This window comes from Acanthisitta chloris, unplaced genomic scaffold, assembly GCF_000695815.1.
Source record: "Acanthisitta chloris isolate BGI_N310 unplaced genomic scaffold, ASM69581v1 scaffold40920, whole genome shotgun sequence".
Classification (NCBI taxonomy): domain Eukaryota; kingdom Metazoa; phylum Chordata; class Aves; order Passeriformes; family Acanthisittidae; genus Acanthisitta; species Acanthisitta chloris.
In genome coordinates this window covers 3,022-27,995 of record NW_008654028.1, presented here as the reverse complement: position 1 = coordinate 27,995, position 24,974 = coordinate 3,022, and the positions used below count along the sequence as shown (strand labels likewise).

Genomic DNA, 24,974 nt, shown 5'->3' with positions numbered 1-24,974 from the left:
TGCAGTTTTTCTTCCAGTAAGAGCTGAATCAGAATGCTCTGATTCCTGACATACCCTGAGCACTAGTATCTCTGTATCCAGAGGTAAGGGAAAACCTTTTCAGGGCAGGAGTCTCTACCAGGCCTACTCTGGAGGCACTAGTTTAAGTGAGAAAGTGAAGTTCACTTGAAATCTATGTTGGAATTTTACTGTTCCTGTCCCAGCTTAAAAAAACAGGCTTAAGGGAAGTGAAAAGACAAAGTAGTGCAATGTGCAAGTGACTATAAAATCTGACTTTCACAGTGAGTCTACAGCAAAAGAAACTACTGTGGTGTAAGTGCCTGCTGCTTCTTTCTCCTTTGACTGTTACCACATCAAGTCAAATGAGATCATATCCTTCAGCCACTCTGTGTGATGAAGTTGAATTACCTCAAGAATACAGTAGGGTTCAAGCCTGATTGTGTGAACCTTGCGCAAGTCAGGGGTTTCACTACAAGCACTTGGGCAGAAGCTGGATTTTTTTTTTTTCCCTTTCTGTGAAACATGCTCAAGGCCAATCTGCTTTCTGTTCCGGGTTCTCTTGCTACACGGAGAAAGCAAACAGCTGTGGCAATGGCTTTGTCCTGAGGATGGTGACACTGCCTGGCAGTAACTACTGCTTCTCGTTGGGTTTTGACACTAGTCTTAACTCTTCAGGGTATTTTTAAAGAAACCAGCATTGAATTAGGGGTTTGCTTCAGATTACACAATATGGTGTTTGGTTTCTGCACACAAAAGAACCAGCACAGCATTTACTCACTGCTCCTGAAGCCTGGGGCCCACTTACTACATGCACTGCGTGGTACTGTGCTGGACACCAAGCAGCTCCTTCTCTTCAGTTGCACAGGTCTTACAGGTGAGAAGTTGACTTGCATGTCAATGCAATCTCCTGAGAAAGTCTCCATTTCACATTATAGTTGTATGTAACTTACTGGGAATTCTTGGTTTTCATCACCTATCCCAATAATTCAAAGCTCCTTGTTATAGAAATTTGTAGTTGCAGACAGGCTGCTTCTCTCTCTTAGTCCTGGATTAAAGTTGGTTATCTTACAGCAAGTCATAGCTGTGTTTTCTTCTAGTTTGAACTTTTCATCTGACTGGCATTACAAGTATTTCTATCTCTTCCTTTTTAGGAGCATCATTTCTCTGGGAAAGAAATGCTGAGGAAATATTTCTAATTATTTTATCTCCTTAATAGGAAGCTGCTGGCCAAAACTCTCATAGTTTTGCCTTTGAAAAGCTGTCAACTTTACTGTGTGGTTTGCTGACTGAGCTCCTGTGTTACTCTGCTCAAGAGGAGAAATTATTGCTCTTACTCTTGGAATGGTGGCAGGAGGTATAAAAGTAGTTTCTGGTAGCTGAAACTCTCTCTCCTCGTTTATGTGCATGAGGGTTTTTTTTAATTTGCTTGGCAGTGCACTCTTTCATGGAAAGAAGAGGCATTTTCCATCATGAGGCAGTATTATGGTTGGCTGTAACAGAATATTTGAGGGGATGAATCACCAACTCTTGGGCTGCGCATTGCAGAGAAAATGAGCCTAATGCCACTTGGAACTGACTTCTCCATTGGCATCCTCGGTCGGGTGGTGGAGAGGAGGCCCCTCTGGGGTTGGCTGGGCATCTGCACTGCCAGCCAGGTGCGAGTCCACTCACATAGCATTTGCCTCATGGGTGGTGATTTCATCTTTCCCACTTGGACTTCCAACCCTGGCAGACTGGTCAGTCTGTGGAGCTCGAAAGCCCTTTGTGCGTCCATGTGTGTGTGCTGGAGTCTGCCAGGAGAGTAGCAGCTTTGCTGTAGTGAGGATGGCCCATGGTGGAGGTGTGCAGGGACACGGAAGGCTGTGGCATTCCCCCAGCAGCGTCTCTTCTCCTGGGCAGGGAAGGAGTGCAGCTCCAGCAGCACCTGATCCTGGTGCTTTGTTTAGGGCAAGATGTGCTGGGTTGATCATTTGGTGAGTGTCCTGCAGGTGCTCTCTGCTGTAGAGGAGGTGGTGTCAGGCATGGGCATTCAGTGCTGCTCCCACAGCAACTGTTCAGTGAGAGGTATCAGTACCAGGTACTTCTTATAGAACGGAAGCTTGTATTTTGATCATATGTTTGGCAACCTTGTAGTCCTGTGTCCCAAGGCAACACCTGGTGGTCAGAATTCCGAGTGAACGGATGGCCCTGTTGAAAAGCAGGTAGTGGCTGCTGCCTTTGCCATTTCTTGCACTTACAAATATGGGGCCAAGCTTTTATTAAAATAGCACTTAAAAGTCAAATAGAAGTGTTATCACTCTTATAAATCTCCCTGCTGTTATGGTCAGCTTTTATAGTCTTGTTATCACTTCCTCAGTTTGTCAAAGAATATTCCTCTGGCAAGTGCTGGGATGGGGCTTTCCAGCGTTGTAGTGTGTGTGAATGGCACAAAACCTAGCTAATCTCAGGGAAGAGGTCACAGCTTTTAACATGGAGAGCCTGTTTGCTTTCTATGCTGTAGCTTAGCTCTTGCTGGTATTTTCATGCAGAGTTACTTCATCTGAAGACTTGCAGTTCTACTCCGACTTGCACAAATTGCTTAAGAAAGTGGTGTTTGCACGATGTCATGGAGCTCTGACAGGAGGCAATAGGTTTCTGTTCCAGCAGACTTCCAGGGAAACTGCTCTTTATTCTTGTGCTGTTGCTTAGGTGACTTAGTTGTTAGCTCACAACATATTTGGGTTAAAGAGTGGTTTGATATGATACTAAAACACTGAAGGTAACTCACAACCCACACTAAATCCTCCAGTAGCAGAACTTTTATGAAAACTAGTACACTTTGGCTAACAGTCACAGCTTTGTCATGGAAGACTGCTGAATTTTAAAAGCAGTTGCAGAGACCCTTAGCTGTGCAACTACTGAAAAAGAATTTAAATGGATTATGAAAGATTAGTTCTTTTCCTTAGCTGTGTTTTAACAGCAAAACAAACATGCAGGCTTTGTCTCTGGAGACTGAGCTATTGACTCTCAGGCCAGTGCCTGTTGTCTGTTCTGTGTGCTCACTGTTGTGCCCAGCTCAGAGTGTCTGTGCCAGGTCGGACAGGAGGCTTATCTCAGCCTATCTCAGTGCTGCTGTGGTGGTATTCTTGTTTTGCTACTTGAATTTTTATTCTTCTTTTAGACAGTCTTTAAAAAAATCCCGTTTTCACAATATTTGCAAGTAGAGTGTTGAGGATTTTTGGAGTGAGAAAAAAAGGAGTTTTGTGTCCAGCTGTTCTTGAGAGCAGCAATTTGTGAAAATTAGGCTTGAAGTTAAATCTTAAAACCTCGTTCCATCCCCATATGCAGTGATTGTTACCTTTTCTTGCAGCAACAATATATTTCATTTTCATATATGCAAAACGTTTTTGTGTGCTGGGTGTGCCACTGAGGTCTGAGAGTTTGGAAAGGAGCAGAGCTGATCACTCCTGTTCCCTACTGCATTCCACATTCCATTATGCAACTGACCTGAAGTGAGGTTTGATGTCTCTGTCCCCTTTACTTCAGCAGGGACAGTGAGGGAGTCAGGGTGGCCACCAGCAGGCTCATGCTGAAGTAGTTTGTTAGAATGTGAATATGTCCTCAAAGTGTGGCAGCTCCAGTGCAATCTGGTACATCACTGTTTGCAGGAAAACCTCTAAAAAGCTTTTTCTTTGCACTTCACAACGTCTCTTCATGCATTCATACTCGGTGCAGACAAGCTGGTTTGTGAGGCAGATCTGTAGCAATCTCCTCTTCTACCTTATGTTCTTAATTGTTTAGCCTTTCAGTTTGTTTGAGGCTTGACAATGAGCTCCTTGTACATGATGGTGAGCAACAGCCAAGTGAATGTTGTCAGACTCGGCTCTTGGCTAAGTAAGGGGAGTTTATCCTGTCATGTCTCCCTGTTATCTAATCAACTTTTATAGTACTTTTATTTTCTCCTGTCTCTACTTGAGGGTGATCTGGAGCAGATATTGTTACTTTTCTTCCTCCTGAAAGCAGTAATTTGAGGGGAGGAGTTGGTCACTGCTCTGCACTTGGTGCTGTGGTGTCTGGAATACCAAGGCTGATTGGGTTTTCTGTATCTGTCTCTAGTCCTACAGCTAGTAGATGACAAACTGGTTTTCAAAGCCCTGAGAGAATTCCCCTGTAAAGGCTGGATGTAGCTGAAATTAACAACGTGGCTTGATGTCATGGAGGGTGTAGGGAGGAGGTGGAGCATCTTAGAGGCAGTTTCCAAGTGAATTGTTCTTTCTTTTCCATCTGTCTTCAGGGACTCTTCAGCATAGTTCCTGAAGTGAAAGCAGAGTCAGCCGTAATGACTCACTGCTCACCATAAAGGCTGAGAGTGCTGCTTTTTCCAGCTGTGACTTTGCCTGTGCCCTGAAGAAGCACTGTCTACTTCTCCTACAGCACTTTGAGCAACCCCAACTGTTTCTGAACCAAGCAAACTTAGAGGTGAGTTGATCATAATCACTTGTTCTTAATCATCCTTTTAAGTTGTCAACCAGAAAACCCTAGGGTTCAATAATCAGTTTGAATCTTGATTTATGTCTTGTTTTGTTTCTTTAGGTAGGTTCTTACTCGATGCTAATCCCTAAAATACAGCTTTTTCCATACGTGTTTTGGTGACAAGATAGATTCACTCTGTTAATATTTTCATAAGCTACAGAACAGCTTAATTCAGATTCTAAATCTGTAGCATTTTTACACTTTAGTATTTTCTTGCTAAAATGCCCTTAAATGATCTAGATTCATAAATACATAATGGTTTTTTCCCTAGGAAGGCATGTCTTGCATTCAACATAACTAGTTCTTTATTTAAAAAGTCATTTGAACCACTTGTGATTTTACCCAATTCTGTTTGAGATCCTTGCAAACTGTACTGGCACCTCAGATCTTGCTGACTGAGAAGAAAACAGCTGTATTGGCTCAGATAGAAGGACAATTGCCCTAGGGTGTGAGGCAAGCATGATGTGATGCTTGAAACCCTTTGAATGATCTGTGGTTCAGGAATTTCTTGAACAAGAAGTCAAGATCTTGGGTTGTTTTTGCAATTAATATCCCTTGAGGCATTAATTTTTTTTCTTAGTCTTCAGTTGATTTTTAGCACAGTGAAATGTTTATTAATAAGGTAACGTACCTCAAACTACAGAAGAGCCTGGAGAGCTTGTTTGCAGTGCTGTTCCATGACAGCTGACACCCTGAGACTTGCTCATATGACTAGTGTCTGGCTTCCCAAATAATGTTGTTGTGGTCTTGTCCGAAATGGCAGCCAGGAATTGCACAGTGCCAGTTGGCTCTGATGGTGAGGCCTTTCATATCTGAAAGGTGTCAGCTCTCTTTGACTTTCTGTTCTTTCTGTGGTGCTGCATGTCTGCTGTCAAATACAGGATTTAATGATTGTGGAATAGTAATAAACTAATACAGGATATTCACCATAACTTCTAGTGTAAGTGTTAAACTTGAATCTTAAAAGGATAAAAGTTACTTACTTATTCTGACATGCTTCAAGTATGTAAGTGAAATCATGTCTTCTGTAGGGCTTTATTTTACCTCAGAATTTATGTAATGTTCTATAGAAATATGCCCTAAGGCTTGAAACCTAAGTAGCAATGAAATGAGGCTTTGAATCCTTTTTCTCTTGCATTTTCAGTGGAATGATTTGCAGGGACTGCCCTACGATCTCAGTTGCTACTGGGCCTGTGTGTGATCCAAACCATTCGAATCCAGAACAAAAGGATGATTGAATTAGTTTTTATTCCAAAAAGGGAAGATTGGTTTGGTGCTAGATCTGAACAAGCATATGACACCCCTTTCAAACTCCCAGTTAGATTTGTAGGCATTAAAATGGTCTCTGTCATTCCTGTTTATTTCAGGGCTGGTACTTGGTGCTGTGTTGGGTGAGAGTCCAGCACATGTAGGCACGTTCCAAAATGATGTGTTTATGCACAGATGGACTAAATAATTCTGTTAAATCTACTGTTTGTTGAGACAGACCATAACTGTAAGATTAGTTCTTTACAATTTTGTATATTTTGTAGAGTCTGTTTGGGGAACTGATACTGAATATTCTGCTGTGAAATGAGAACCTTAAATGTGCAGCCTGTATTGGGGTGGTGTAAGCAGTATGGCTCTGTAAATGGAACTGGTTTGTCCTTGAAGGGTAGCAGTGTGCTAGACTTAAGGGCAGACTTGTTCCTCTGCATCCAAAAACTATGAAAGAATTGGGAAGTAATAGGGAGTGTAGAAAGGAATGGTGCATGGGTGAGAGCTGCTTACCAAGGGAACTTCCTCCTCTTCCTTCCTTTCCCTCTCTCCACAACAGACCTCAGGGACAAGCCTTATGTTTTTCCTAGGTGCCTTATCCACCAAGACTGATCCTGTTTGCTAAAATAGGAATTCTGTTATTCACCAGCAGTAGTAACACTGACTCTTGTTTTGGCTTTGCTTTTTCAGACCTCCTCCTGGATGACCAACGTGTGTTTTAAGCGATTGTATCGGCAACTTAAGTCTCCAACTTCCCATTCATTCCAGCTGGTAGCAACACTTAGAATGCAAAGAGATCACAATTCAGGATCACACAAACATTTCTCTTAAAACTTCCTAGATGATTGTAGTTGCTTTGGTTGTGTTCTATGCTAGCAGAAGCCTTTTTCAAGGTTTGCTGTTGACTCTAGAGCACCACATTCCCCGTGTAGTGGGAGCCTTGGGGGCTGGAAACATGGGAAACTCATGTGTTTGCCGTGATGACAGCGGAGCAGAAGACAATGTGGAATCTCAGGGTCGGCAAACGGAGAACAGCAGAGCACATATACCTGAAGCAAGAAGCCACCCAAGGGACCCTGTCCGTCCACCCAGGAGGGGTCGAGGGCCCCATGAACCAAGGAGGAAAAAACAGAATGTGGATGGGCTAGTACTTGACACACTGGCTGTAATTCGGACGTTAGTAGATAAGTAAGTACCTCCTCAAGGAATAATTCAACATGAATGAAAATGTTCTTGTCTCCTCTCAAACTGTGGCTCCATCCTCTCACCGATCTACACCTGACCCTCCCTGAAGCAGCCGTGTGTTTCCAGCTGGAGGCTTAGGAGAGGAGCACCTTTCCTAGGTAATAGAAGTAGCTCCTGAGTGCCCAGGTACAGCCTCTTGCAGGAGCTGAGCAGCTTTCTCATAGTTCCTGTATGGGCCTACACCCAGGTGGGATGAGGAGTATGCTCAATATTTCTTACCTGTCACAGATACACAGTTTAGGAAGCAATGAACACTCCAGAGTTTGGGAACCTCTGTCCTAAAAATTGGTTGTTGTGCAAGTTTTCTGTTTTCAGGCTGTATTTACTTCTTTGGAAATGGTTAAGCAAAACCAAGAGCTTTGATCTTTGTTAGCCTGGATAAACAGACTGAGGTTTTCTTTCCAGTTATAAGTCTGACTACTTTTTATAACCACATGTTGTGACTGCCCAACTTTCAATCCCAGTATTGCATTCCTTGCATGCTCAAACCGTCCATTAAGGGTGTGTGGGATATTTATGGGTTCATCCTTATTTCTTTGGGTTTGTGTGGCTTTCTACAAAGCTTTAAAAGGACCTCAAAAATGATGAGTTATGTTAGCTCATCACCTTTTGGGTTGGGTGCAGGCTAGGAATTGGAAAGACCAGAACAGAAGGAAAAACACTATTCTAGCTTTGCAGCTGGGATTTGAGTTTAAGGTGGATGAGGCTCAGAGTAAGTGAGCCTTGATTCCTATACCTTCATGGAATGTGCATCCAGAGGAGGAGTTTGCCTTCCTGCTGTAAAATGCTTCAAATGGAAATACCAGGACTGATGTTTTTCATGAACATTTAAATCTAAGGGGAGTGTGTTTGGTTTTTTAAAAGGTTTTATTTTGTGGTCTGTCTTCAAATCATTAAGTTAAATTCACGGCAAACTTTCAAAAAAGTCTCTGCCTAATCTCCCATGCCCTTCGCCTTTCCCCCAAGTTCAGCTCCTTAAGCTGTTTCACAACACTTTGGTGCATAGTTGATCCTGTTCCTGTGGGTCTTGCAATCAGTTTTGTAATCTTGTAAAGCACTTTCCTATGCTGCTGAGGGACAATAAGCATAGCTATTTCACTGCCCCTGGAGTCCTGTTTCTAACAAATTCCTAAAACTACTGTATTTTTCTTTTTACACAGGCTCTAGTGAAATTCTTTCCTAGAGCTGTATAATTGCATTGGTTGGAAAGGATGTCTTGAAGTTCATCCACTCCAGCTCCTGATTAAACCCCAGGTCTAGCCAGAGCAGGTGGCTCAGGGTTTTATCCAGTCAAGTGTTGAGCATCCTCAGAATAAAGAAATTCTTCACCTCTTTGGGTCCCTGTTCCAGTGTTTAACCACCTCCATGATTTAAATAATACCTTTAAAAGTTGGAATTTCCCATGTTCCAACAGAGTCCTATTGCCTCTTGTCCTGTTGCTGTGCATCTCTCAGAAGAGCCTTCCCATTACATAGCTGCAGACAGCAATCTGATTTCTCCTCCTGTCCACTACTCCCCTCGGGGCTGAACAGACCTTATTTCTCTTAGCTTCTATTTGTACATCATGGTCTCCAGCCCTCAACCGTCCTGGAAGCCACCTGCTAAACCTGTTCCCTTACAGCAGTGTCTGACTTGTCCTGGGGAGCCCAGAGGTGGGCTGTACTGGCATACTGGTTTCCTTTGTTTTGTACTGAGCCAGTTGGCAGCTGGTTTTACAACACAGCTGAATATTGCAAGTTTTTACAGATAAGACCAAGAGCTGTGGCTATGAATAATGGAGGGTCTGTTCATGAGGCAAACTATCTAAATATGTCTGAAGAAGGTTTAAGAAGCCTTTCTGCTAGACTTGAAGCTAATGATAGTCCTTTTTAGATTAATAGGAGTGCTCACTTGGAGGGGAAAAAAGTCATGTCTGGAGATCTTGGTTTCCAGTGTAAGTGAGAAACTGTAGGAATAAGTATGTTCTATGATCCCCTGTGCCTCATGGAGCCTGATTTCTTTTTTTTTTTTTTCAGTTTTGTTAGGGAAGTGGACAAATCTATTTTCATGTCAAAGATAATGCAAGACTAAAGGCAAACTAAAGTAAAACCATGTATGTAAGTAGCAGCAGATTGGTAATCTGGGTTTTGGAGGAAAAGATTGCTAAAGAATGGAAGGCAAAACTCTATCTGAAATTTTTTTTTCTCAACTCTGTACTGAAAGTTAATACATGGGAACACTGAGATGAATTGTATGTTAAGTTGTTACACTGTGATCTGCAATGAACAGTTGCTTTCTGTGTTTGCTATTTGCTTGTTTTTTCTTGGGGTTGTTTTTTTCCTTTGGCTTTATCAAAAGGAGTTAAGTGTAATTTCCAGACTCAGAAGGATAAATTCTACATTTTGGAGCTTATATGAAGAACTGCTTTGCAAATTAAGAAATTAACAAAATGGCTTTTTTTGCTCAGATACACAGATGTGGCCATAGCTTCATGTCCTTGCTCAGCAAACCAGACTGAGGAGCTGATCTGTTGGTTGTCACGTTGGAAAGGGGTTGGGTTAAATATCTTCTGTTCAACTGCCTTAACTATTTCTTAACAGCTCCTGTTAATGACTTTGAGGGCTATGATGCTGTTAGGTGACTTGCCTTCCAGTTTTGTGGGGATTTTTTGTGTTTTGGTTTTGGTTGGTTTTTGCTTTTGTTTAATATTTCTATATTTCACAGAGAATTTCTGGGGGAAAATGCTATTGAAGAGAAGCTCCTTGTGCACTGCTGCTGGTTCCCTTCGTGGCCTCTGATATTCAGTCTCTCGTGCTGTACTCTGAGGAACTCTGCTAATGAACAGCACTAAGCCATAGCATTATGTTCAGCTTTTAGGCATGCAGCTGTGGATCACCATTTCACTTACCAGCTGTTGCAGCTATGCAGATGTTGACTTTGAGCCAGAGGGGCTCAAATCCCATCGGTCTTTCAGATCTGAAAATGGCATTAGCAGCCTGTGCAACTTCCTCTTGTTAAATAGCTACTGGATTGGTTTTCTGTCTGGGTATTATCATTTTATTCAGTGTATTACATTGATGATTGTGCATAAATTTTGACCTGTGTAATATCTCTTTCAGTGACCAGGAGCCTCCTTATTCAATGATCACGTTGCATGAAATGGCAGAAACAGGTATCAAGGCATTGTGTTGGGCATTTCAGTTGTGACTTCCAAGCAAAACAAGCAACAACCCCCCCAAACCATCTTTTCTTTGCAAAGGAGAAATACATGCTAGTAGTATGTGTTACAACCTGCTGTAGCTCTGGGGATGTGGGATTCAAAACACAGTTTTGCCCTTCAGAAGCTTCACTGAGTTCACTGCATTTGCCTGAGTTGGTTTTTTTTTGACTTGGTTAAAGTTCTCACATGAACTTTCCAGAAACAGCCAACAGATGTCCATAGACACTGTGGTGGCATTAAACCATAACCACAAAGAGTGGCTGTTTGCAGTTAAGACAGGAACAGCCTATATGTGCACGTAGACATGGTTTAAGCTCACATGCCCCAGTGTTGGCAGCTAAGGTACTTTTTGGTTTGGGTTTTGCTGACCTTAGACCTCTAATTACTGATGTATTTGTTCCAACACTGTCCCAAAGTGCTCCTGCAAGATGAGCCATGTTTGTGCAAGGTTGTTTTAGCTCTGTTACAGTAGGAGAACTTCACCAAACTTCTGGTTTAGCTGAATTTTTGTCTACTAGTAGAGTTAGTAGTGGTCTTAGGAAATATATTTCTATAAATTAATATTAATTTATTAAATTAATCAACCGAGTTAGATATTACAGCAATTCAGTGCACTGTTTTTCAGGTAAATGTGCTAACAGAACTCAAGCTTCAGTGTGTTACTGCTATGTACTTCAAGGCAGTGCTGTCACTTCAGCCTCACTCGCCTGTGTGCAGACACAGACTCTTTATTTTCACTTCTGAGGGAGCCACTTTCCTGTAAATCCAAATCTGTTTACTTTAGTAGTTTAACATCTTATATGTGAATTATTGTTTGCTTACAAGTAAAAGCCCTTTGTCTGTTTGTTAAACAGTGAAAGCTGTTCCTTAGGAAAACAAATTTTCTTTAGACCAGGAGGTATGGGACAAGCTCATAGTGTTTCTCTGAGGCCCATGGGGGAACTCAGGAGGAGTGATCTGATACTGGTTAGAAGAAATATTTCCTCACTGTCATTGTGGATACAGTATTTAACAGTTACTAGTTGACACTGGGTGCTGAACTCTGAGTATCACACTGGAGCAAAGTGCATGTCCATACTACCATGAGTAATTCTTCCTATTAGTAGTAGGAAGTGAAGGATGCTCTGGCCTGGGTGTGACTGTTCTCCAAACAGCAGAGATGTTCACCATTACCCCAAGCTGCTATAAACTTTTTTCTTCTTGAATTTAAACTTGTAAATTACTGCAAACCAAGACGGGGTGTAAAAAGTAACCTGTTCTTCGTAGTGTCTGTAAACTCACTGGGTAATTTTGAGGATTTTTCAGTTTATGTTCAGGGATGTATTTTGAACCCTTGGGGATTGCAGTGTTGATTCTGAGCATTACTTCTGTTTTGTGGTTGACAGATGAAGGCTGGTTGGAAGTTGTCCAATCTTTAATTAGAGTTATTCCATTAGAAGATCCCTTGGGACCAGCTGTTATAACGCTACTACTTGATGAATGTCCTCTGCCAACAAAAGTGAGTGGAAAGTGAATGTTCATCTGTGGCTGAATGTCAGTTATTCGTGGTTGCCACACCCGTGGTCGCTTCTGGGTGGGTTTCACCAGTGATGCAAGACTGCTAGTGCCTCGGAAAATGGGTGTAACATTCTGAGGAACTTGTGGTGACTTGGTATCTAGGTGCTAATTAATGCCTGAAGCATTCACCACTTTGGGGGTAGGAAGGAAGAAGAAAAGGGGGGAGAAAGATAAATCTGGTCCGTGGGAAAGAACAAGAGACCTTTGGTCTTCGGCTGCTTTTTGTGCCTCTTTCTCTCTGCCATGTGCTGTGTTCTGCAGTGCAGGGAGGGTGTGCAGGTGCTGCAAAGCTGTAGCAGTTCTGCCCCTTTGTTCTCTCCTTGTGTGGTTACAAGTCACTATTGAGTCTGTTCCTGCCCTGCACACAAGGAATGCAGCACAAGTGGGTGTGTTAAGTTAAACAAATGGCATTTTTTAAACTAAGGAATATCTATATACAATTTTGCCAAATGACAATTTTATTTTTTTTGCTGACCATTAATCTGCTTCTGGGTGGAAAGATGAGCTGAGGTGTTCATACTGTGTTGGTACAAGTGTGTTAGAGCTGCGAATGTTTGAGATGCTAACCCTTGCTAATGATTGTACAGAGAACTTGTCTGTTTTCAAATGCTTGTCATGATCTTGTTTCATAAGAAATTGATGATGACATCATTGCAGCTTTCATTCCCCAAGCTAATGATGCTGCCTATTTTAGTTTTTCTTTGGAATTGTTAGGGATATAAAAAGCTGTTTGCATGAGTGGCCAGAGAACTAGTTAAGCTCTCGAGCTACCCAAAGTGGGTCTGTTTCCTTTAGGCTCTTGATTAGTCATCTAAGACTTTTGAACAAGATAAATGTATTATAACTGTTGCATAGCTTACAAGATTGTCTTGAAAATAAAGGTATGACTAGAAACTTTGCCTGCTTTAAAAAAAGAAGTCAGGAAATGAAGACCACTGTGAATGCATCATATGAAACGTGATTTGGGATTTTTTTTGTTTGGCTGTGCAATGCACTTGGCAATCAAATGATCATTTTTTGAAAGCCTCATGACTTTTATTTAGGTACTTTAAGGATTTTGCTATAAAATAGTTGACCTTATCAAGACAAAAGGTAAAAAGGTGCCTGTTTTCTGGGATGCACAGAGGATTTTTTCTGGGTAGTCTCTTCACAGCGTGAGGAGCTGCAGTTGTGGGATCTGCTGGTCACATGCAGCCTAATAAAGCTCTGCTGCTGTTCACCTTCTATTCAGGCTAAGTGCTAAGTTTTTGGTCTGAAAGATTTTAAGTCAGTGCCCCACTTCCAGGACAGCTGGGGAACAGCAGCAGGCTGTATTTCATTTGCTGTTATTGCAGGCTATAAAGTCCATAAAGTTAAAAAGGCAGTGCAGTAAACTGTTTATTCTATAAAGTCTTTATTTAACTCAAAATAGTTGATCTCTGTGGCAGTTCTAATAATGGCTAAAAGCAGTATCAGAGTATGTCAAGAGTCTAATTTTAGTGAGGCTTTTTCATCCCAAGTCTGGCTCAGTCATTCTTTCTTCTTTCTCTGTTCTTTCCACTTAGCTCAGTCCTGTTCATCAGTTCTGTTTTTGTGGCTTTCCTTTTGGGAACATAACTGCTTTTCAGTGTGACCTCTGTACAGACCTCAGACTAGCACAGTAAACTGATTTGAGTGTGGCTCGGAACACAATTCAGAAAAACACATCTATTCAGCCTGAGCAGTACTCATTTCTCCTCCAAATGGCTGCTGATGACTTCAATATGAGGAGCTCTTCTGTTTTAATTAGGTCCTCGCCTGAGATCATGCAGTTTCAATATGAATCAGCTGAAACTTTCATGAAGTCTGGAAAGCTGAGGAGGATTTGGAACTCTGGGTGGGGTTCTCCCTGTGGGATGACTTGTTCAGACTCTAGATTAACCCCTAACGGCTCTGAGGATGCAGGGTATGCTCTAGATCTACCTTGAATTTTATCCACACCATTACTGCCTGAACAAAGCAGGTCAAAGCTTGTCAGTTTAGATTTATTACCCTCTCTGGTTACTTCCTAAATTAGAGTGACTACAGAAAGCCATTTATGCTCTCACGAATACAATTTATGACATCCTGTAAGGCTGAAAACATCCTAAATGTATGATGGGGATGTGGCCTCTTTTTTGGGGCATGTCTATTGAGTCCTGAATTTTAGTCTGAAACAGCCCTTTTCTTTTGGAAAGGGGATGAGTTCCAGGACACTGGAAACAGATTAGAATACAGTAGTGGTCATTGGTTTTGTTTGCCTTTGTCTACTCTAGCAGCTCCTGTTGCTATGAGGAGCTCACTTAGTCCAGAAGTGTCCTGAGCTGTTGATCACAGCAATGACCAACAATCTGGTGGGAATTTTAAAGCTGCAGCTCTTGGGTCTGTTGAACTTGTCTTTATTACCTTCTTACCATAGCACATAAGCACCCCATGCTGTCTGTAACGTGACACTGACTTTAGTGACATAGTGTAAAGTTGGTTTGTTGTACCATATGGAATTAGAGGAAACTGTGTCTGTCAGTAATGTTGAAGAGATTTCTGATTTTTATTTTTCAGGATGCATTACAAAAGTTAACTGAAATATTAAACTTAAGTGGAGCTGCTGCTTGCCAGGATGCTTGTCACCCTGCCAAGCACCGGAACACAACTGCAGTCCTCGGCTGCTTAGCAGAGAAGTTAGCAGGTAAAGCCATGGGGTTCTTCTGACAGCTGCTCTTTGGCTCACTGCAGCACCTTCTGCTTTAGCACTCATGATGCAGACCGGGTCACAAGTGTTTCCTTAGAGCTGAATAATGTTCTGCATCGAGGGGAGACCTGGTGTGACAGGAGCTGCTTGATTGAAGTGTTGACCTTGCACTAGCTTAGCTCTGAATGAGCCATTCACAAATCCTTCTGATGCATGGTTAGTGATTGGGAATTAGTGTTTGTTTATGGAATGTTGCCTTAGCACTGGTACTCAGTCTCATAGTTAGACCTACTGTCTGAGTTACTGAGGATGTGTTCTTTAGCCAGGAGGCAGGAGCCTCAAATTAGTGGACTTGGAGGCTGCATAGAAACAAACAAGAAAGATGCTTTTCCCACTAGACATGTCTTGTTCTATTGTAGTTAGCTGAAAAGATTTCTATTCTGTGTTGCTTAAAAGAAAATTGCTGAGATTCTGTTTTTAAGGTGACTTTTCATATAGAATTTTTATTTGCTGTCATTTCGAGTACTCTGTTGGAAACTGATGAGTAAGTTTCCTTCCTGCTGGTGCTCTGGTTTGTATCTAGCTGTTGTTCTGAAAGTGGACAGGAAAAGAAGGAAAAAAAGTGATTGTCTGGTATCACTGCTTATTAAAACAGTATTATTTATTATTGTTATTATTAAAAATTTCTGTATTTCTCTCAAAAAAAGCAAGGAACAAGGGCTGGAAGCTTTTTTGTACTGTAATACGTCCCCCCCCTATTATGCTGAGTCAAAAATGAGATCCTTTATCTACTTTTATCTTAGCGGACACAGATATCATTGTGTCAGCTCAGGCAACAAATCTGTTAATGCAGTGTTGGAACTCACTGCAATTTGTTAGAGTTCATAGATGCCAGAGTTTGATTCCCTTGTGTCTCTTGATGAAGCAGACAGTATTTCAAGGCTTTTTTCTTTAAATTGGCTGCTTGCTATGGTGCTACTGCGACTGTATAATTAACTATCCAGTAGGCTATGTCAGATGTTCAGTTTTGCTTTTTTTGGGTTACTGGTAAATGGAGTTGGTGTTTTCATGCTGACTCTGGCAGTAAAGGGGAGACACACTCTTTTAGGAAGTAATGAGCATGAAAATGCTAAGTGGAGGCTGGTGGAGTCTTCCTTCAAACTCTCAGAACAACTCAGGCTACAACTCTGTACCCATTTACAGCAGGCAGACTGAATAGGGCTGTAATGTGCCACTAACTGTGTCATTACTAAATGTGCAGCAAGTATTTTACTGGGAACAATGATAATTATTCTGTATTATAGCTCTGCTTTGCTGTGAATGTTGTTGGATGTTCTTTCATTTGCTACTTTGTCTTGAAAAGATCTGTCATGATGAGTATGTGGTAGTTCCCATGGATGGATTTCATTCCTAATGTTCTTGCAGGTCCTGCAAGCATAGGCTTACTCAGCCCAGGCATCTTGGAATATTTACTTCAGAGCTTGGTAAGTGTCTTTGATCTTTTTGTATGTATCCACACATAGCAATTCTAATGCAATTTATTTTTTGATGATTATTGTGAAAAGTTGGGGTCATGTCTGGTAAATACTGTGTGTGGTATGGAGAGCTGAGATTCCAGAGCCTGTGGGATGTCCATCCTTGGAGATAATTAGAAGTCAGTGGGACAAAGCTCTGGGTAGCCTGATCTATTCAAACCAGCTCTCCACAGGAGGGTGGAATGCAGGAGCTTTGGGGGTTCCTTTGAACCCAGAGCATTGTGTGTCACTCTTGGCTCTTCCTGTCCATCTGTGATGGGTATTAAATAACTTTTCTTACTTCCCACATTTAGAACTTCCAGTCCCATCCGACAGTGATGCTTTTTGCACTAATAGCACTGGAGAAGTTTGCACAAACAAGTAAGTATTGGCCTGATACTGCTCTTAAGTCACACTGTGGCTTCTGCTGCATGATCTGGTTGCTTTATCTGATTACACTTGTGAGCATGACAGACTAGATTGGTGGAAACAGAAATGTATAAGAAATGTTTGTCCACTTAGAGGCAAGAAGAAATATGTATTAGTGTAGTGACATTCCTCTACCCCTCAAAACCCTAGAGATATTTGCTGAAACTCAATGCAATTCTTCCCTGTTGGAAATTGCTGTAGAAGGACTTGGGACATGAGGCCTTTGTCACTGAAACAAATCTGTATGAGAGGAGGAGAACAGTTAGGACTGGGAGTCTGTAGGCAGGAAAAATCATTTATTGCTTTAATGACACCCCCACCCACAGACCCTTAGGAGATTTGCTGGAACTCAGTCCTTCTGGTCTTAGAAATTGCTACATAGTGACTTATGGCATGAGACCTTTGTTACCTGAAGAGAAGTAAATCTGTACTGGAGAGAAGGAGAACAGCTGTGATCTGTCTCTTGGTGAGAAGTGGTAAATCTGAGTGTGAAGTTAATTTCACATCTGCTTGGGGAAAGAATTTCGTGTTGTTTGTAATACTGAGGCGTAAAGGTGGGGGAGTGTGTTCTGCTGCATTTGTAGAACATTACTGTGTTAACTAAACTTATCCCTAGTTTATAGCAATTACTCTTTTTTTTTCCTCTTCAATTGCAGGTGAAAATAAAATGACGGTTTCTGAATCTTGCATTAGTGACCAACTGATCTTGCTAGAGAAGTGGACAGATAATCCAGACTATTTAAAACGCCAGGTTGGATTCTGTGCCCAGTGGAGTTTAGACAATCTGTGTAGGTATAATGAAGGAATGGATTCATTTCATAGTAATCACTCCTCCAAAGAGCTGGAGGACTGCTCTGTATTTGTTTTGTATAGGCACTTACTATACTTGACTGCATTTGTAGTCACTCTCCTTTAAAAAAAGAAAACCTTACAAGTATATTGAGTATAATTGCATGGAAAGGAAATTTTGGCAAGGAAAATGTTTGTGAAAGGAAGTGGTTTGTACTCTGCAAGTTGAAGCTGCAATGAAAACTTCTCTTTGCACCAATTTCCTGTAAGTAAGCTACACTTCAGTAAATGTGCTGAGTGGGTCAGTAGAGCAGCTCTGTCTCTGTGGAGCAGCTGGGTTGCTGACAAGTCCTGCTGACTGTCACTGCTGCTGTCATATCCCAGCAGTGCCTGGGCTTGGGGAATTATTCAAGGCTTCAAAGATTCAAAGTTCTTGTGATCAAAAGTGAAAAGAATTTGACAAAGCACTTTGCTAGGTCTATCTTTTGGATGACTGACAATCATCAGATTTGCCTATTGTGATTTCAAGGGTGCAGCAGCTTTAAGACCTTATAGCATCTAATGCCTTTCAGATCCATTTGGGTAAAAGGTCTGTTGAGCTTTATGGGGCTTTAGGCAGCTTATGGAGAGCCAATGCCAGCTGTGTTCAGTAAACATCTGTGCAAGTGTTGTAGCAAGTTTGGGATATATGAAGGGTCCTGAAATAAGGTCTTTGAGCTGTAAATTGACATGTATGTGTCAGCAATTTGACACCTGGCAAGAGAAATGCTTCTGATCATTCCATGTGGAAAGGGGATGGAGGAAGAGTGAATGAGCTACTTTGTCTCAGTTCAAGTTGATAATCTAAAAATGAGAGGGTGAAAACCTTTAAATCCTTGTTTTCCCCTCTTTCCCCATCCCCCAGTCAGCTCCACTGTGATGAATCAGAAAACCTCTGCCCAACTTGAGTATACAAATACAATGGTAAATCCTGAAACAGTGGCATCTTGGTGTGAACTTGGATGTCTTCCATTTGCCTGTGGGTTTCCTGAAAGCAGTAATTAGATTGTGAGAGCTCTAGGCAGAGGTACAGGTTGTGCTTTCATGTTTTGAGGATATTTAACACAGTGTTGGAAACTCTTTTCATGCAGACAAAGTGTCAATATTTCATTCAGTTATGCCAAAAAATTATCTGGATCCTGGAGACATTGATTGTCAGTGTGTGAAATGCTTAATACCAAGTTTTACAGCAGCAGTGATTAAAACTAGTTTTATTTTGCAGTTTTAAAAGAAGGCAGACAGTTTACATATGAGAAGGTTGACTTGACCAACATTAGGGCTATGCTGAACAGTAACGACGTCAGTGAATACCTGAAGATCTCACCCCATGGATTGGAGGTAGGATATCACTTCATGCTTCCAACCTAAAAAGGAGTCTGAAGAAAAAACCAGGTTTTAAGTAGTTTTGTTTGCTATTTGCTCCTGTGATTTTTTTTTTAAGAGTGAATTAAAGTTCTCTGCTAGGTTTGTACAGAAATCTTTCTTTGTCAGAGGGTTGTAACATCACCACACGATCTCAGTGGGTGCTCAGGAGTCAGGTGGCTTTTCACTCATTGTGACCAATATTGTTCACAAAGTGCAAATCCTATTGTTTGTCCTGCCTAAGCTTGAAAAGCTCAGAGCAGTGGCATTTTTGTCTCGGCCATGTGGGGCTTTTCCTTCCTCTAACTCCTTCTGAAAACCTGTTTGACTACTTACAGGTGCATTTTCATGAGTTAACATTGATGTGTGTCCTTCACACCAGGAGTCAGCTAATAACCAATGATTTAAGTCTTCCTGTCTGGTTGTCTTAGTCTTTAAATCTTTAAATTGACTGTGTCAACTTTCTGTGTTTTTTCTCCTGTGGCTTAACCACTGAACAGTTTTCAGTTTTGCCTCCTCACTAGTTTGTGTGACAATTACTGCTATAAACAGAGGTCACATTCTGTCTAAGTGCCTCTAAAATTGTGCTGGTGCATTCTTATGTGCAAGAAACTTGATCCAGGGAGGGAAGGAGCTTGTTTGAATGATAATTTTGTAGGACCTGAGTTTTCCATTTGGTTTTGGTAGGCTCGATGTGATGCCTCATCCTTTGAAAGTGTTAGATGTACGTTCTGTGTCGACTCTGGAGTCTGGTACTATGAAGTGACAGTCATTACTTCGGGAGTGATGCAGATAGGATGGGCTACCAAAGACAGCAAATTTCTCAATCATGTGAGTACATGTAATGTCATTGAGCTGATGACACAATGTCAGTATTTTTCTACTCACGACACCTATGAAAATAGCTCTGGTTGTTCTATGGTGGTAGCTGAGCATTCCCTTGTTTCCTTCCATTTTCCTGTACTTCTGTGAAGCTGGTTTTGCTGAATTTGGTGGTACAAGAGAAGTCTGTATTGTTGTTGCCACAGACTGACACTTTCACACAAGTCATGCAGAGCTGTTAACAGTGACAGCTTCTTATCTACTTGCAGTTGTGTGGAAGCCACAGGGAACTTATTTCTTGTGGCTTAGTCTCTTCTTGGAAATTGTTCAGATATCAGTGGTTACTGTCTGTTTTTTGAAGTAAACAATAACTCGCTCAGAACTAGCAGTTTATCATGCGCTGTCTTTTACACAGGTCACTAAGCAGCCATTTTATTACCCTCTTTAACATAATTTCGTGTTAAATTAACTTTCAGAAGGGAAATAACTTATTTAAATTGCCTCTGGGATAGCATGGTATCCTTGGATTTGCTGGTAGCAACAATATGGTACAGCTGGGGTATGTGAAAGCTTCTTTAATTAAAAATAAGGATTACAAAAGGATTAAACTTTCTTGCCCTTTCTTCTGATAGTGTACAATAAGAACACTGTCTTGTTTTATAGTTTGCTTTGCTGTCCTTCTCATCCAGATAACTCTGTATCTTATTCTTGATTCTAAGTATTCTTCTTCCTTTACTTTTAAGATTATGTACTTGCTAGCAATAAAGCAAAATGTGTCATGTGCACATGAAGCCCAAATATAGTCAGTCATCATAGAGATGTACCTAGGACTTCTTAAGTCTTCGTGGTAACTCTATATGGATGTTAGAAACTTTGTGTGCTGTAGCATCATTTGCTTCAGTATTTCCATAACAGTTAGAAAGTATAATGATTACTACCAAAAAAAACTTGTCTACTTCAGCTTAGAGCTGATTTTCTATCTTATCAACCTTCCAAATGACCATTAGAGTTTGTTGAAGTGCGAGCTAGAAGTTTAGGACAAAAGGTGTGTTGGGCTTGGTCTACTGCTGAGAATGGAAACAGCACTGGGATTTTAAGTTGACACTTCTACTGGCTGAGCTTAAGTAAGAAATGCACCTGTTGCCCTTCTTTTTTACTGTGATTGCATGGGTTTCTGTTCCTACTTGGAATTTAGTTAGGGAGAAGAATTACATATTTAATGTAGAGATAAGCAGTTAAATATTATAGAAATATTAAGTAGTATAGAAAATCATTCTACAGCTGAGTCAAATGCAGAAACTTAATATGAAGATAGGCCAAATACATATATGAGTAAACACTGGTGGTGGTGGCTGTAAGAGAAATACATCAAGGAGATGAAACCAACACCAGTGGCAAGAAACCCAACAGGAATGGAGTACCACCTCTCCTCACCATTTAACTTAAGTCTTCCTATGAGTTCAGAGGTCTTGCTCCATTTCTCTGAATTGCTCATGTAAATAGCACTGTCCTCTGCTGGTGTAGAACATGCATCTCTCTGTCGCATCCAGAGTCCAGTCCCACATTTCTGGCTTGGGATTGTGACTGAATTTCAATAAAAGAATAAACTGCACACAAAAGAAAAGCCCCAACCAAACACAAATACCGTGCAGCTCTGTGCTGAGTGTAACAGAAACTGTTTGAAATAAATGGCCATGTGTCTGCCTTTAGACTGCTAAGAGGCTTAAAAGATTTTTTTTTTTCCCACTTGCTGGTAAGGAGCTTGGTGTATGTGCATTTTTCTGTGAGTTCATCCTGTACAAAGTACAAAAATGGGAGATGTCACATCTCTGAGCAGGATGGTTTTTCTGTTGCTGCTGCTGTTTTGCTGATGGCGAAATGCTATTGTTACTTAAGTTCATCAGGTGTGTCCCTGAAATACAAGGCTATCACCTCCTGGGTATGTCCCAAACAGAGGCCTCAGTAGCCATATGCTCTTTATTTACAGCATGTGTAACAAAAATACTAGTCTTAAATGTGACATTAAACACCCATTAGCCAGGCTTAGCTTTAATTTGGGACATGGGAGGCTTGTGTAATCAGACCCTGTCTGGTATTTACACTCCAGACAAACCATGCTGAGCATAAGGAAGTTACCTTCAACAGTGCTTTGGGGTTTCATGTTTGAGCTCTGCTACATGACAATTTTCTTCCACTCTGAATCTCTTAGTTTTGCATTTGCATTGGACCTTGGGACTATTACTTGAAAATGCTTTCACAGTTTGGGGAAGGCTGGCCCTGAAAGGGACACAATATGCAACATATTCAGTGAGGAGGTTGTGGGTTTGTTCTCTGTGTGCTGCAGGTTCTGGTGGCACATGGCTGTCGTGGGGGAAAGTAGTACAAGTAATGTACTGTGACTACGAGATAGGAGTTGATAAGCTGCTGTGGTGACCTTTCCAGTTGCAAAAAATTACTGTGACTATTTGGCTACTAGCCTTCTTCATTACAGATTTTAACAGACAGGAGTGATTTGAGGTCACAGAGAATGGAAAACACTTAGAAAGCAATATCCCCCTCTCCCCTCCTCCCTTTCCCCAACAAATTTCTTTCGATGTGAAAATGAAACTGAGTAGTTTTCAAAAAAAAAATTACCCCCGTGAGGGAGGGAGAAATCCTTCCTGCCCTTGGGTGAGTGATTTGGGTGAAAAAAATAAAGTCTAGCCCTTGTGTGTGAGGAATGGCTGCAGACTGACACTTCACTCTCTGTCTGAAGGAAGGTTATGGCATTGGGGACGATGAGTACTCCTGTGCATACGATGGCTGTCGGCAGCTCATTTGGTACAATGCCAGAAGTAAACCACATTCCCATCCCTGCTGGAAAGAAGGTATTCAGTCCATCTTCTGCTGTTTTATGCTAACTGGATTTCTGCACAGGAACTTTTTTTTTCCTCTTGCAGGTGTCTGTTAGTCGGTGTGAACAGAGCAGTTTACTGCCTAATCCTGATGATCCTGGAGGTTTAATAATTATTGTCTTCAATAGTGGTTTAAATGTGCCAAGTGAGCACTGCAGTCCTGTTCCCCAATCTGTGTAAAGAAAATCTAATTGTTTCAATCCTTTTTCTTTTCATAGAGTCCAAATAATAGCACCAATTAACACTGGGCATTTAATCATTATGACTTTTTTCCAGATGTTTGTAGTCCTACCAAACACAGTTGAAATCTTTCTTTCTGTGTTATTTTAGAAGGGGAAAAAAACCTTGATCTCTGAATTAGACTTTTTTTTTTTAAGGAGGAGTTGCACTGTCTTGCTTACTTTTAATTCTTGGATAACTACTTGGACAGCAAAGTTCTGTTCTTGATCTCAGCTTTGAAATCTTAGTAGGAGTCTGTGCATGCCATGCTTGTGTGAACTGTGCTGCCTTCTCTATTAAAACCTTTTCCCAAGGATGGCTAAGTTCAAACACTTCTTAGAAATAAACAGCACAAGCATATTAGAAATATATCCCCAGAACACACACACTTGCTAAAGTCTATCTTCAACAGGTGTAAAGTAGCCAAGGAGTGTCAGTGTTTCATCTGGTTTTGGCAAATACTCTGCAATACTCCTACAACTATGTAGTTATTAATGCTCTGGCAGACTAAAATACTTTATTTTTGTACTATTTTTCCTGGCTTGTTTTTTCTTTTTACTGTCTGTATCAATGTTTCTTCCTTTGTGCTTTTGCAAACAGTTCCTTTTAAGTGAGACAACTCACAGTGACATATGTAATACTTGAAACAATAACTGTTTCAGCTGTTAGCATTTAACAGAAGTGGAATGTTTAAATTATCTTTGTTTTGCATGTAAGGAGACACAATAGGATTTCTACTAGACTTGCAAGAAAAGCAAATGATCTTCTATTTAAATGGAAACCAGCTCCCTGCTGAGAAGCAAGTATTTTCGTCTGCTGTGTAAGTATTGCTCGTTTGGAAGGACATGACCTCTACAGATAATTGTTTTAATTATATGAAGGGTGTCCAATTTGAGATGTAAATTCATATTTACTCTACCTGAAGCCATCATTATGCAGGATTCCCAGCTGAAAGTTGCTTAGAGATCAGTAAGAAGGATATAATTTTACAGGTGGATTTCAGGGTCTAAAATAAATACTTTGGACTCTACAAAGGCAGATTGCACCTGATGTTTTCTCCTGTCAAATTAGCACAGCATTGAAATAGAACGAGGTTGTAGCAAAGATGAACAATTTTCTGGTGCTTGAGGAATTTTTGATCTTAAAAACTAAAGCCTCAGTGCTGTAAATGCTGAGGAGTGCTTATGAACTGACTGCCATCCACTGGGGCCAGCGCCGGGAGCAGCATGCTGAATATTCATCAGAGGATGTCTCTTGGTAGCATTGCAGAAAGGTGTTAGGCTTATTTTGCCAACTCTTGTTAAAATTAACATATGGCTGACTCCTCTAACTCTCCTAGGGAATTGCAGCCTTTTAGTTCTGAGAAGATAAGCTGGTGTAATACTTGAGCAAGCAGCCTTCTATGCTGCTTAATTAAACATTATGGTACTTTGTAAATTAATCTACTGTGCTAATAATTTCCTCCATGTTTTCTCCTCAAAATGAAGTTCAATATGCAAGCAAAGAGCAGTTCAAAGAGTAGCACAGTATCTTGTCTATTCAGCTTGCAGTGCTCTGTTCTGCATATGGAGTTTGTCATTGATACACTTAGCATATTACTGAACTTGGTCCCTCTCAGTAAATCAATTTGAAAGAGGCTACAGTGTTTTTACAAGGTGTCTTGTGTGGCTGTGATGAAAAAGCAGCTGTCCTGAGGTAATCCTGCATGGGCAAGGAGGAACAGGTGGGTGTTGTGCTGAGGGAGTTCAGACCTGGGTTCCTCCTGCACAGGTCCCTCACAGCAAGTGTATGAGAGCTGCAGGTTCCCCAGCTTTGTGCCTGCTCAGATAAAGCGGAAGGAGCAGTGGATATGGAGGTGTTCCTTGCACTTGGTACTGCTCCTCACAGCTCTGCTAACAGCAGCTGTTTGGAAGAAAAATACGTTTTTTTTCCAGTGCTGAAGGAGATACCTGAGCTGATCAGTGTAAGGAAGGTCAGGTTGTAGGCAGTTTAGGTGTATCTGCTCGTGGGGTAAGTGTGACTAATCCTGGCTGCAGAATAGGCAGCCTTTATTGGCTGACTCAGTAGGAAATTCAGACAAACCCTGATAGTGAATTCAGGAGCTGAGAACTAAACAAGGTAAGTAGGTTCAGCTGAAACTGGATGTTCTCCCAGTTATGTGCAGAACACTGGTATGGAAGAAACTTGTCTCTGTCTCAGTGTATATTTTTGTGTGGTAATAGTAGTAACATGCCTGGAAAGCTCTACTGTAAGTCATTCTAAAACATCTGTTCATCACATTGCAGATCTGGCTTTTTTGCTGCAGCGAGCTTCATGTCCTATCAACAGTGTGAGTTCAACTTTGGGGCAAAGCCCTTCAAGTACCCACCATCAATGAAGTTTAGTACCTTCAATGATTATGCCTTTCTAACACCGGAAGAGAAAATCATCTTGCCCAGGTAATCCTCCTG

At 41.2% G+C, this 24,974-nt stretch overlaps 1 protein-coding gene across 1 annotated transcript in view; it reads left to right on the top strand.

Annotated features, from left to right (window-relative positions):
• Nucleotides 1–6,610: 6,610 nt before the first annotated feature.
• The window catches only part of RSPRY1 (ring finger and SPRY domain containing 1), a gene marked incomplete at its 3' end in the record, with an annotated part of 20,781 nt that continues 2,417 nt past the window's right edge, over nt 6,611–24,974 (top strand). The window contains exons 1-12 of the mRNA XM_009083057.1: nt 6,611–6,957; nt 10,113–10,165; nt 11,599–11,711; nt 14,327–14,453; nt 15,882–15,940; nt 16,285–16,351; nt 17,056–17,187; nt 18,450–18,565; nt 19,277–19,420; nt 22,167–22,278; nt 23,242–23,344; nt 24,810–24,962. Of these exons, the coding sequence (XP_009081305.1) occupies nt 6,611–6,957; nt 10,113–10,165; nt 11,599–11,711; nt 14,327–14,453; nt 15,882–15,940; nt 16,285–16,351; nt 17,056–17,187; nt 18,450–18,565; nt 19,277–19,420; nt 22,167–22,278; nt 23,242–23,344; nt 24,810–24,962 (1,526 nt within the window). The remainder of the gene's footprint in view (nt 6,958–10,112; nt 10,166–11,598; nt 11,712–14,326; nt 14,454–15,881; nt 15,941–16,284; nt 16,352–17,055; nt 17,188–18,449; nt 18,566–19,276; nt 19,421–22,166; nt 22,279–23,241; nt 23,345–24,809; nt 24,963–24,974) is intronic.